Source organism: Hyphopichia burtonii (genome assembly GCF_001661395.1).
Source record: "Hyphopichia burtonii NRRL Y-1933 unplaced genomic scaffold HYPBUscaffold_1, whole genome shotgun sequence".
Classification (NCBI taxonomy): Eukaryota; Fungi; Ascomycota; class Pichiomycetes; order Serinales; family Debaryomycetaceae; genus Hyphopichia; species Hyphopichia burtonii.
Window position 1 is genome coordinate 983,986 of NW_017963728.1, and position 12,160 is coordinate 996,145.

General features: G+C 34.9%; 7 protein-coding genes across 7 annotated transcripts; 4 read left to right on the forward strand and 3 right to left on the reverse strand.

The window, feature by feature from the left end:
• Positions 1–73: 73 nt before the first annotated feature.
• Positions 74–1,396, forward strand: HYPBUDRAFT_102838 (kinase-like protein; the record flags this gene model as incomplete). Its single annotated transcript, XM_020218227.1, has 1 exon — positions 74–1,396. One exon carries the CDS (start codon positions 74–76, stop codon positions 1,394–1,396), a length of 1,323 nt encoding a protein of 440 aa, XP_020078784.1.
• A 354-nt stretch (positions 1,397–1,750) lies between these two features.
• Positions 1,751–2,950, forward strand: ILV5 (ketol-acid reductoisomerase; the record flags this gene model as incomplete). Its single annotated transcript, XM_020218068.1, has 1 exon — positions 1,751–2,950. The coding sequence occupies one exon, from the start codon at positions 1,751–1,753 to the stop codon at positions 2,948–2,950; it is 1,200 nt and encodes a 399-aa protein (XP_020078785.1).
• A 735-nt stretch (positions 2,951–3,685) lies between these two features.
• On the forward strand, positions 3,686–4,493 carry HYPBUDRAFT_164322 (40S ribosomal protein eS1; the record flags this gene model as incomplete). The annotated part of the gene is made up of 1 exon (XM_020222660.1): positions 3,686–4,493. The coding sequence occupies one exon, from the start codon at positions 3,686–3,688 to the stop codon at positions 4,454–4,456; it is 771 nt and encodes a 256-aa protein (XP_020078786.1). The 3' UTR covers positions 4,457–4,493.
• Positions 4,494–5,056: 563 nt separating this feature from the next.
• HYPBUDRAFT_151362 (uncharacterized protein) lies at positions 5,057–8,054 on the forward strand. The gene has a single exon (XM_020220457.1). It carries the CDS (start codon positions 5,168–5,170, stop codon positions 7,961–7,963), a length of 2,796 nt encoding a protein of 931 aa, XP_020078787.1. The 5' UTR covers positions 5,057–5,167; the 3' UTR covers positions 7,964–8,054.
• Positions 8,055–8,147: 93 nt separating this feature from the next.
• HYPBUDRAFT_3664 (uncharacterized protein) lies at positions 8,148–8,948 on the reverse strand (the record flags this gene model as incomplete). The annotated part of the gene is made up of 1 exon (XM_020223366.1): positions 8,148–8,948. The coding sequence occupies one exon, from the start codon at positions 8,946–8,948 to the stop codon at positions 8,148–8,150; it is 801 nt and encodes a 266-aa protein (XP_020078788.1).
• Positions 8,949–9,603: 655 nt separating this feature from the next.
• On the reverse strand, positions 9,604–10,457 carry PRX1 (thioredoxin peroxidase). Its single transcript, XM_020222861.1, has one exon. It carries the CDS (start codon positions 10,315–10,317, stop codon positions 9,652–9,654), a length of 666 nt encoding a protein of 221 aa, XP_020078789.1. The 5' UTR covers positions 10,318–10,457; the 3' UTR covers positions 9,604–9,651.
• Positions 10,458–10,597: 140 nt separating this feature from the next.
• On the reverse strand, positions 10,598–11,932 carry HYPBUDRAFT_103186 (palmitoyltransferase; the record flags this gene model as incomplete). The annotated part of the gene is made up of 2 exons (XM_020218247.1): positions 10,598–11,839; positions 11,894–11,932. 2 exons carry the CDS (start codon positions 11,930–11,932, stop codon positions 10,598–10,600), a joined length of 1,281 nt encoding a protein of 426 aa, XP_020078790.1.
• Positions 11,933–12,160: the final 228 nt, after the last annotated feature.

Below are 12,160 nucleotides of genomic sequence, written 5' to 3' on the forward strand. Positions count from 1 at the left end.
TTAGCTTGTATTTAATTTTCATTTCTATTTAATAACTTTTCTGGTTGGTCTTTTATATATATTTCACGTTATAATGACTTCTGTTATATCTCCATTGATTCTTGATGAATCCCGCAGTGCAAATACCGTTACGAAATCGTTTAATGCTAAATTTGATGACTATGAAGCTTATGAATCTTCTAAATACTTATTGAAGAATACTTACCAGTACGTTGAGCCAATTGAAAATGGCTCTTTTGGTAAAGTGACCTTGGCTTATAATATCCATACCAAGACTAAAGTTGCCATGAAGTCGATCTACAAGTCGCATAAGGAGTTGAGATTGATGGCGCTCAATGAAATCACCCATTTGAAGACGTTGGGCAGAGCCAATGCTAACATCTGTCAGTTGTTGGATCATTTTGAATCGAGAGATTTCATCCATTTAATCTTAGAATACTGCCCAAATGGCGATTTATATGAATTGATCCATAGTGCAAATAAATTGGCCAATGTTGAAATTTGGACTTTGGCAAAAGAAATTTATAATGGGTTGAACTATGCTCATTCTTTAGGCATATACCATCGCGATATTAAACCAGAAAACATCTTGTTTGATTCAATCGGTCAAGTTAAAATTTGTGATTGGGGGTTGGCTACTAATAAAAGATTCAGTAGTGATTTCGATATCGGTACGGAAAAATACATGGCTCCTGAAGTCTTCGCTCACTCAAGTCCTCTTTTCCAAAATAAAATTGAATACGATGTTTTATTTGCAGATTATTGGTCGGTTGGAATCACCTTATTGACCGCTCTATTTGGTAATGCTCCTTTTAAACCAATTCCAAATGACTCTAATTATAAATCTTTAGAATCGGATTATAATTTCAAAAAATTTGTTTTTTATAATCAACATGATATCTTATACGATATTTATCCAATGATGAATTCAAATTGTTTTGAAATTTTCATGAATATCTTAAATATCGGTGGTCTAGAAGATGATTTATCTCAATATCAATCTAAAATTCATCAAAGAAACTTTGATCAATTCATTCTTGATTTAGAAAAAAATTGGAATAAAGGTTTAACCGTTGATGATGAATTATTCTATCTTGATGATGATCAAGATGAATTACTTTTCGATGATGACGTGATTCATAATGATGACGTTTTCAAATTAGATGAACAAATCTCCGATACTAGTAATTCTCAAATAAATTATTACGTGAACGGTAATTTATCAAATGAATCGAATGACTCAAATGACTCGAAAAATTTAAGTAATATTAATGTACCTTCTTTGGTGGATTCTTCTTTACAATCAAAGTCTTGGTATGATTTGGATGAAGAAGATGAAGATAATGAATTCGAAATCTTCTTCAAAACCTTATCATTGAAAAATGATAGTAAATAATCTAATGAATAGTAACGAATATAAGGCATATACTTAGTTATCAGTGTAATTGATGGGATTGTCTCCGGTTCTCCGTTGAAGGCATCTTAGAGAAACATTCCGGTCCCGGTACCGGGGACCGGTACCGCAACGGCGGCCGGTCCCCAGGTTTGGCACGACCCCCCTCTTACTATTGACTCATAGTAATTGAACACTAGGGAAAAAAATCCTGCATAAATCGCATCGACGAATTTTTCACCTTTACGTCCCCCCGTCCAGTTCTAGTATATATAGTTAGTCAAGTATCTCTCAATTGGCTAGAGTTTTCATTCTTTTTCTTTTTCTTCATCAAACAAATTCAATTCTAAATTAATCATGTCTTTCAGAAACGCTTCCCTTCGTATGGCTCGTACTGCTTCTAGCCGTGCCTCTAGACAAATTGCTTCTAAAAGAGCTTTATCTGCTTTAGCTAACGCTGCTCGTCCAGTTGTTTCTAAACAATCTATGGCTCCAACTGCTATTCGTGGTGTTAAATCTATTAACTTTGGTGGTACTGAAGAAATTGTCCACGAACGTGCTGACTGGCCAAGAGAAAAATTATTAGAATACTTCAAAGACGATACTTTTGCTTTGATTGGTTATGGTTCTCAAGGTTACGGTCAAGGTTTAAACTTGAGAGACAATGGTTTAAATGTTATCATTGGTGTTAGAAAAAACGGTGCTTCTTGGAAAGCTGCCATTGAAGATGGTTGGGTTCCAGGTGAAAACTTGTTTGAAGTTAATGAAGCTATCAATAAGGGTACTTATATTATGAACTTATTATCTGATGCTGCTCAATCTGAAACTTGGAACACTATTAAACCTTTAATCACTCCAGGTAAAACTTTATACTTTTCTCATGGTTTCTCTCCAGTTTTCAAAGATTTAACTCATGTTGAACCACCAAAAGATGTTGATGTCATTTTAGCTGCTCCAAAAGGTTCTGGTAGAACTGTCAGAACTTTATTCAAAGAAGGTAGAGGTATCAACTCTTCTTATGCCGTCTGGAATGATATCACTGGTAAAGCTGAAGAAAAAGCTATTGCTTTAGCTGTTGCCATTGGTTCTGGTTACGTTTACCAAACCACTTTTGAAAGAGAAGTCAACTCTGATTTATATGGTGAAAGAGGTTGTTTAATGGGTGGTATCCACGGTATGTTCTTAGCTCAGTATGAAGTTTTAAGAGAAAATGGTCACACTCCATCTGAAGCTTTCAATGAAACCGTTGAAGAAGCTACTCAATCTTTATACCCATTAATTGGTAAATACGGTATGGACTACATGTACGATGCTTGTTCCACCACTGCTAGAAGAGGTGCTTTAGATTGGTACCCAAGATTCAAAGATGCTTTGAAACCAGTTTTCAATGAATTATACGAATCCGTTAAAAACGGTTCTGAAACTCAAAGATCTTTGGACTTCAATGGTTCTCCAGACTACCGTGAAAACTTAGAAAAAGAATTAGAAATCATTAGAAATATGGAAATTTGGAAAGTCGGTAAAGAAGTTAGAAAATTACGTCCAGAAAACCAATAGATTATTTCTATTTGATTAAATTTTTTCTGTTTTTTCTACCTTGTTATTATTATCCAAACTTATTCATCCATGGTCTTTCTTGAATGACTTCAGTGAATAATGTATTATTTCAATTCTCTATTTTTTTACTATTCTTTTGTTATGAAACGATATTTATTTTTACACTAACATTATGATAATTTATTACCTTTTATTTTTATCTACTTGGGTTTGGTTTTACAAAACTTATTTCTCTACTTTTTATATATATTAGCATATAGAAGCTTCCAGTTTGTTGAATAAACAAGTTTCTTAATTAATATCATTTATTCAATTCATCCAGTAGATCCGTACATTTTGCAACTCAGAAAGCTCAACCCTTTGAGTTACGGGGAAGAGAAAGCGCGGAAAATGAATAAATAAAAAAAAAAAGCAGTCACGAAGCGGCACAAGCCCTATGTGTTTGCACGTGCGTGGTTTTTGGCACAGTCCATCAGCAGTTGGTGGTTAGTGCTCGGAAGTCGTTTCCTTGAACAAAACGCATGACTTTACGCATACAAATACCACGATATCCGGGCCCCGGTATAGGCTTCGCACCAGTATTCTTAAGAATTCTATTGAATCGGCGAGAAACGAGGGAGGAAAAAAAAATTTCACTGGGTGCGCTCGATAGCTCTTCAACTTATATTGGTACAATTTTTCACTTACGTTTTTCCTGGGTTTTTCTTTTCCTTCTATATACATTAATACAGAAAAATGGCTGTTGGTAAAAATAAGAGATTGTCGAAAGGTAAAAAAGGTTTGAAGAAGAGAGCTGTTGATCCATTCAGTAAAAAAGAATGGTACGATATCAAAGCCCCATCCACTTTTGAAAACAGAAACGTTGGTAAAACTTTAATTAACAAATCTACTGGTTTAAAAAACGCTGCCGATGGTTTGAAAGGTCGTGTTGTTGAAGTTTGTTTAGCTGATTTACAAGGTACTGAAGATCACTCTTACAGAAAAGTTAAATTGAGAGTTGATGAAGTTCAAGGTAAAAACTTATTAACCAACTTCCACGGTTTAGAATTTACTTCTGATAAATTAAGATCTTTAGTCAGAAAATGGCAATCATTAGTTGAAGCTAATGTCACTGTTAAAACTGCTGATGATTATGTTTTAAGAATTTTTGCTATTGCATTCACTAAAAGACAAGCTAACCAAGTTAAAAAGACTACTTATGCCAAATCTTCTAAATTAAGTGATGTTAGAAAAAAGATGATTGAAATTATGCAAAGAGAAGTTTCCAATGTTACTTTATCTCAATTAACTTCTAAATTAATTCCAGAAGTTATTGGTCGTGAAATTGAAAAATCAACTCAAACTATCTTACCTTTACAAAACATTCACATCAGAAAAGTTAAATTATTAAAACAACCAAAATTTGACTTGGGTGCTTTAATGTCTTTACACGGTGAAGCTACCACTGATGATAAAGGTAAAAAAGTTTCCTCTGGTTTCAAAGATGTCGTTTTAGAATCCGTTTAATTTATTTCTTCCACTTTTACATCATCTAAAACCAAAACCATTCCCATTTCCATTCACATCAAAAAACCATTTTCCTATTATAAAAACTGTATTTTTAATTATCCTAATTTTTCAATCGTCTTCATGACCAGGTTTTTTTAGGACGTACATCTACTGGTATATATATAATTATTATCTTCCGGGGGTTGATTTTTTATTATCTAAGTTTCATGTCACGAGAAATAATCTTGTATATTTGCAAATTTTAATGACACGTCGTTTTATTTCTTTAGTACCTTATAGTATCGATATTGTAGTTCTGGATCTTGTGATCTAGCGTAGACCCCTTAATTAATTCGTATCAAAGTATCACTACACAACCATTTGCTTCGTTTACAATACCTGTTACCAAGCAAGTAGGTTATGTTGAAGTTAATTCGTTTAATTAGACTGGACAGGTTAGTTGGGTGTTGTCGTATAGATTAAACCGGCTGCTGTGAAGTCGTAACCGAATAACCCATTAGCAAGACAACGAGAAAATCGTTGGCATAAAACCCGTACCGTTATTCTACCATCACTCGTATACCGAAGATATTAACCAACACAAAATCATTTCTTTTTAAAAATATCTAAATGAAATTGCTAATACTAGGTTTATAACTTAAAGTTGACTAATAAGAATAATATATTCAATTGAAAGAGTTATTGGGTGTTTAATCTCCAAAAAGTAAAATGAATATTGACGTAGATGATGACGATGCATGGTCTTACAGTTTTCCCCCATCCACCGAGTCCTTACCTATACTGAAAGATGCCAATAATGAAAAGGACCAGCAAACTACATCTAAACAACCAAACGGACTGGCTGAAAAAGAAAAGAGCATGCAAGATAAACCTCTAAGCTCCGAATCGAAAGTGTCTACGAAAAGTGATTTTAAAGTTCAAAGTAATCCGAAAATTGATGATGGCTCAATTGATGAAAAAGCTACTTCCAACGGTAGTGAGGCCAAAGACATTGGCTCAATTGGTAATGCTGATAATGGCGATAATGAAATTAATGATAGTAATGACAATAATGACAATGCTTCGGGATCGTCTTCTGACCTGTCCAATAATAGAAATCCCGATATCAAAAGACGGAGAGAACAACTCAAAGCATTTGCACCCGGCTCGTCCACAAATTCTTCGCTATCCTCAATGTCTCTACAGTCCCCATTTCTTGTAAAATCAGTACCCGCAAATCCTTACACAACTCGTGAAGATGCCAACTCAATACTATCTAAAGAAAGCAAACCAAATTCCTTAGGTGAAAAAGATAAACAAAAGGATCAAATCATTTCACCTAAATCTGCAGCAATGGAGAATATGAGATATGCTATGCAACTGCAAGCTTCTGATGCTACTATAAATGGGAATACTGATCAAAGACCATCAATTGATACCGAAAGTTTGAAAAGTAAAACAACTCCCGATTTGAGTAAGGCTGATGGTGCTTTCCAAAGTCCGGTTTCTCCAAAGATAATAAGCTATAGAAAATCAAGCAACAACCATGCCAACACAGATTCTGTAGCTAGTATCGAGGAATTACTCGATAAAGAGGAAAAATATGACGTCAAGCTATATACCAAAGAAAAATTCAAAGATACAAATTATAGGTATGCTATTATGAAAAGGAATACCGACTTTCATCAACTCTTCAGAAATTTGGACCTTACGGATAGATTATTGGATGATTTTGCTTGTGCATTAAGCCGGGAAATTCTATTACAAGGAAGAATCTACATCAGTGAGCACAATATTTGCTTTAACTCCAACTTGCTTGGGTGGGTGACCAACTTAGCTATACCAATGGACGATATCATACGATTTGAAAAGAAAACCACAGCTGGATTATTTCCTAATGGTATAATGATTCAAACTAAAACTGAAAAACATAGCTTTGCTAGTTTTCTTTCAAGAGATATGACATTTGATTTCATGGTGAGCGTATGGGAAGGCACAACTGGTAAATCATTAAAATCAGTAAATGATATTCTCAGTGCAACATCTGATAATGAAAATGTGCAATCTGATCCTAGCCATCGAAGAGTTTCTTCGGAAAGTGGAAAAAAATTTGATGCCTATATGCTATCTGTGGATGATGACGCTGATCATAATAATCAAGACGGTGACGGTGAAATCAATGACAGCGAAGATGTTAGCTTAGACGACTCTGATAATGATGATTTATCGGATGGTAGCTCTGATATGATTCCAGATTCCACCTCAACAAGTCCTCATAAATCAATAGCTGACTCTAAGGGGGGATTAGTAACAGTTGATACAAAAGTTTTGAAATTTAAGCCAGACTGTGGCTATACTAATATGGGACCTGAAATTCATACACCAACATCTTTTGAAAATCATAATAGAGAAACTAATGAAGTTGACTTATGCAATGAAATAATCAATGCCCCTGTAGGTATCGTATATGATATTCTATTTGGTAGTAGCAGTACTTCATTTCATAAAAAATTCTTGGAAGATCACGATGCTAGTGAAATATCTGATTATGATAAATTCCATCCAATGGAAAGTGATCCAACTAAACTCGAAAGAAAGTATTTTTATAAGAGGGCTCTTAATTACTCAGTTGGTCCTAAATCAACCAAATGTGAAGTAAGTGAAATTATTGAACACCTTAATTTCACTGATTATATTTCAATGAAGTCAGTGGTTGCAACACCCGATGTTCCTCTGGGTAATTCCTTCACAGTTGTTACGAGGTATTGTTTCACTTGGGGACCGGATAATACCACGAACCTCAAAATATCTTATTATATAAATTGGACAGGTCGATCATGGATCAAAAGTCTTATTGAAAAGTCCACAGCTGCAGGCCAAGAGAGTAGTGTTAAAGATTTGTTAACTACCTTGAAAGTAGAAATTGAACAAAATACTTATATGGTGGATGGTCCAACAATCGTCAAGCCAACTACGCAAGAAGATGCTTCCCAAGAGCCCAAAAAGGTGGTTAGATCAAAATCAGCTAAGAAATCACTCGCAGGTAATAAAATTCACACTTCAATGTCCCAATTCTCCTTCCGTGAATTTGTTAAGAATAATATCGTCTTGGTTTGCTATTTTATATTTTCATTCCTTGTAATGATACTATTATTGCAATTGCAAATATTTAGAATAACAAATGAAAACACTAACTTAATCAAAAGCCAATTACTACTTAGCTCCCATTTGTTACTTACTCTTGATGCAATCAAAAGTAAAAAAATAGATTATGATGGCAAAGTCCAGGATTTAACAAAGGATAACGAGGAACTATGGGAATGGGTCAAAACAAAAAGAGGAGGTAAGAACCTCAGTCACTTGGAAAAAGCTGAATATCTAGCATTTCAATTGAACTCACTATACAACTTAGATTCTCCTGAAGAGTCGGGTAGTTTATCTAAAACCGTCAAGCAAGCGATTTTTGATACGATGAACCTGATCAAGGGAAGTGACGATAACGGACCTCTTGACGGATTAATCTAATTATGATCAAAACACAGTTTAAGCATATAAACACTAAAAGCAAAACAGGTTTGAGGAATTATAAAAAATTTATTGTTTTGTATAACTTGATATATAATCATAATATATATATTTGAATATGTACGAGTAATTCCCACAAAGGGCTAATAAACTATTTACAGTATAGATATTTTCAAAGAATCAATTAGCAAATTCGTAATTTTCCGTCAACGTCTTCCATTTCAGTTCGTTCAATCACATCGACATCTTCAATAGTATGTACAACAATTTCAGTATTATCAGTATTTAATTCAAAAATGAAGAGACCCGAAATCACTCTTTCCAATTTCTTTTCTTCTTTAGTAAGACCTATTAAACCAGTTGTTAAATTTGATAGCAAATTTTTAATTGAAGTCAGTGACTGTTGAAAAGGTTTTGATTCATCTGAAGCCACGGGAATATCAGGGTTATTATTGGAGTTAAGAAACTTCAGAGTATCGAATTTAGACCAGCTATGAGAACCCAATTTAGCATCTGAAGTAGAATGGAAATTTTTACCTTCATCGATATTTTCATTTGTTGAAAGATGATGGCAGCCTTCAGGACAAGTCGTCCATCTCACATGAATCTTTGTTGTTTGCGGATATACATAATGATAAGTGGAATCTGTATCTTCTGATGAAACATTAGTTCGAATTGATTGAATATGAAGTTTCACTTTTGGGTTTAAAACTAATGAGCTTAAGATCAATTGTAACGTTTTACAAGTAGTATAATAAGAAACATGGCCCTTAATGTTTGGTAAATAGGAATTAAGCTCGGCAAAATGGGTTGGGCATATCCTTAATAAAACATTGGATGATATTAAATGCTTTGGAATTGATTTTGTAAAAATGTTAGGCACATTCAACTTTATTTCGTCTATCATCGATCCTAAATTGGCCTTTTTATTTTGATCATCAGGATCATATCCTGAGTTATTCGGTTTCATATCTGAAAATGACATTAGTGTTCCTGAATCTGTCCTTGATACATTCGATAATGCTAGTGATTTAGGTATAGAAATATATGAATTGTGATTGGGTCTTTGAGGCAAGACCAACGCAGAGCTGCTTGGTGAATACGGACGAACATTAGTATGGTTTCGGATGAGAACGTTTCCTCGACCCATAAGAGATTTTCCTCTATGTAGTAACTTAACCATGGTGTAATTTGATATCTACCTTCAATTCATGCAAGTAATCATTTAATGGAATTTCTTGAAATCGCTGGGAATAACACTTGCTCAAATCGGTACTTTAAAATACCAGCTTCGAATAAAGACCCGCTTATAGTCTGTATTATGCCTGGATATGTTATTACGAGAAGATTAGTATCTAGATGATATTACAAAATCATCAGGTATTTATTCTTCATGAGGATTGTTCAAAGTCCTGCACATACCATTTTTTTTTTGTTAGTGGATTAGGATTCATCTACGATTTCTGATTTTAGGATCTACAAGTCAATTGAATGTTTGGGAGAGTTAAATACTCGATTGGGTGTACTTGGTGACCCCAAAGGATACATTTTGGCATCAATATAAGGATGTTAAAATTTGCAACCAGATCTAGGTTTCTACAGGTAAACGAGATATTATTCAAACAGAATAGACTTAAGATATAATTATACACATAGAGAAAGAAAGTTTTTCAACCAGATCAACTAGCTTAGTTCTTGTCAGCTTCCAATGGGGTCAAACGTAAGTAAGGTTTGATGATTCTGAATTTAGGGAATAAAGTCTTAGCTTCTTCGTTAGAAACAGATGGGTGGACAATAACATCATCACCTGGAACCCAGTTAATTGGGGTGGTAATTCTGTGTTTATCACCAGTTTGTAAAGAGTCAACAACTCTTAAGACTTCAGCAGTGTTTCTACCAGTAGAAGCTGGGTAAGCTAAGATTAATCTAATTTTTTTAGATGGATCAATGATGAAAACAGATCTGATGGTGAATTGAACACCTTTGTCATCAACGTTGGTGGCATCTTGGTAGTCAATCATATCATAAGCGTGAGCAACTTTTCTTTCTGGATCAGCAATGATTGGGAAGTTTAATTTAGAACCGGTAACTTCATCAATATCTTTAATCCAAGCTTTGTGAGAATCAGTGTTGTTAGCAGATAAACCAATTAACTTAACACCTCTTTTAGCGAATTCTGGTTCTAATTTAGCAAAAGCACCCAATTCAGTAGTACAGACTGGAGTGAAATCATCTGGGTGAGAGAATAAGACAGCCCATGAATTACCAAGGAATTCGTGGAAAGAAATTGGACCGTTAGAAGTTTCAGCAGTGAAATCTGGAGCAGTGGAACCTAATCTTAAAGTAGAAGACATTTTAAAGTTTATTAAAGTATTTATCGAAAGAAAAAGAAAACAATTGATCAATCTGGTGGGAATACATACCTAGTTATATATTGAAAATTAATTTAGTCCCGCACCCAAAATTGATGCAACTTATAATTTGCACATATCACGTGTTTTCGTCCACATAAATTACCTATTGCGAAATCAGTCTACAATGGTTCTGCAATTATTCTACTAGACCGGTATGGCATTGGTTGTGGGTTGAGGAAAGGGTTGTATATTTAGTCAATTGGTTTTCAGTCAGTGTAAGTTAATTGGTGGGAATAATGTCTTCTTTATCGTAGGCTTCAGCATCTACATCGACCCCGAAATCATTTAATGTTTCTCCCATTTCGTTCATCCATTCCTTACGGCTGAGATTAAGTCTTGGATCTAATCTTCTTCTCAAGGGGCCGAGATCCTGGGGCCTAATAGTATGGTCATCGGTTAGGAGATCATCGAAATCAGGCTGGTTGTTTATCACGCTGATTTCTTGGTGGCCTCCATCTGGAGGCCAAGGTAATCCTAATTGATCTTCTTCTACGTATTCATTTGGAGGGAAAACGTAACCATTACCTCTTGGACCACCCAATGGCATTAACCACATCCAGGGGTATCCACACGCTTGGATGAGATTGGACCATAATCCGTAGTCGTAGGGGAATACTATGTCATCCATTGTAAAAGATTTAGGAACCAAGGATTCTTGGTTGTCGTTATGTTCCTCTTGTTGAAGCTGGTGTTCATGTAATTCAAACGACGTTTGGGTCTCTTCCAACTCATCTAATTCGTCTTCCTTTTGGGCCAATTCATCATAGTATCTACTATCATGATTCCAAGATGTTAACTCGGGCAAAGGTTTTTTATACAATTTAAAGTAATTTTGACGAATTTGTGCCCACATTCTTTCACTATAGAACTGTTGTTCGATCCTTTCCTTTTCCCAAACTTCAATCTGGGTCATTCCTTTAAAAATTAAATTAATAATACATCTTCCTAATAAAATGGTAATTGTTGCAAATACAAATAAATCAATTGGTAATAAGAAAATCACCGCAAACATTTCCCTCTTGTCAATTAAATAAGATGGCAAGTTACGATCTTCATAATATTGAACCAATCTTTTAAATAATTCAATCAATAACCACCCTGTAGTGACAACTACACTAACAACAAAGCGGAGAAAATGGGGGAAGTTTTCATGTCCAACACAGTTATTAGTCCAGGGACAGTGGTGGTCCATCTTCAAAACACACTGATTACAGCTTCGACAATGATGGGTTCTCTCTGGCTTATAATTTTCACACTTCTTACACCATCTTCTCCATTCTCCAACTTTAGGGTTGAAATTCTTAGGAGGAGTACCTGGATTTTTCCAAATCGCAATCAAATAAGTTATCCAAATCACACTCACATAAGCTTGGAACTTTATTTGATCTGCTTTATCCATATGGTGTCTAAGGACAAACCAATGGGATCCATACGATAATACTGAAATAAGTACGCACGGTATCTATATATGTTAGTATCCCAAACCAAATCTTCCTTCCGGCCCTTTTCAACATACCGCAATACCAACCCATGGCCATTGAAACTCAACTGCCATTTCCTGTATCGATACTAAGATAAAGCCAGTAGCTCTTTGGCCATTAGCTGTTCTTATTCACGCGTACCTCAAATTCGGTATACGGTGCACGGGTCTCACGGTTTTCAGAACCTTTTTTTCTATGGGTGGCGATTTAAAAAAAAAAAGAACGATTGATTATCACCAACAGTTTACATCAATTCAGATTCTAGTTTCCCCCATTGACCGAGCCATCGTTGGTATCTTACA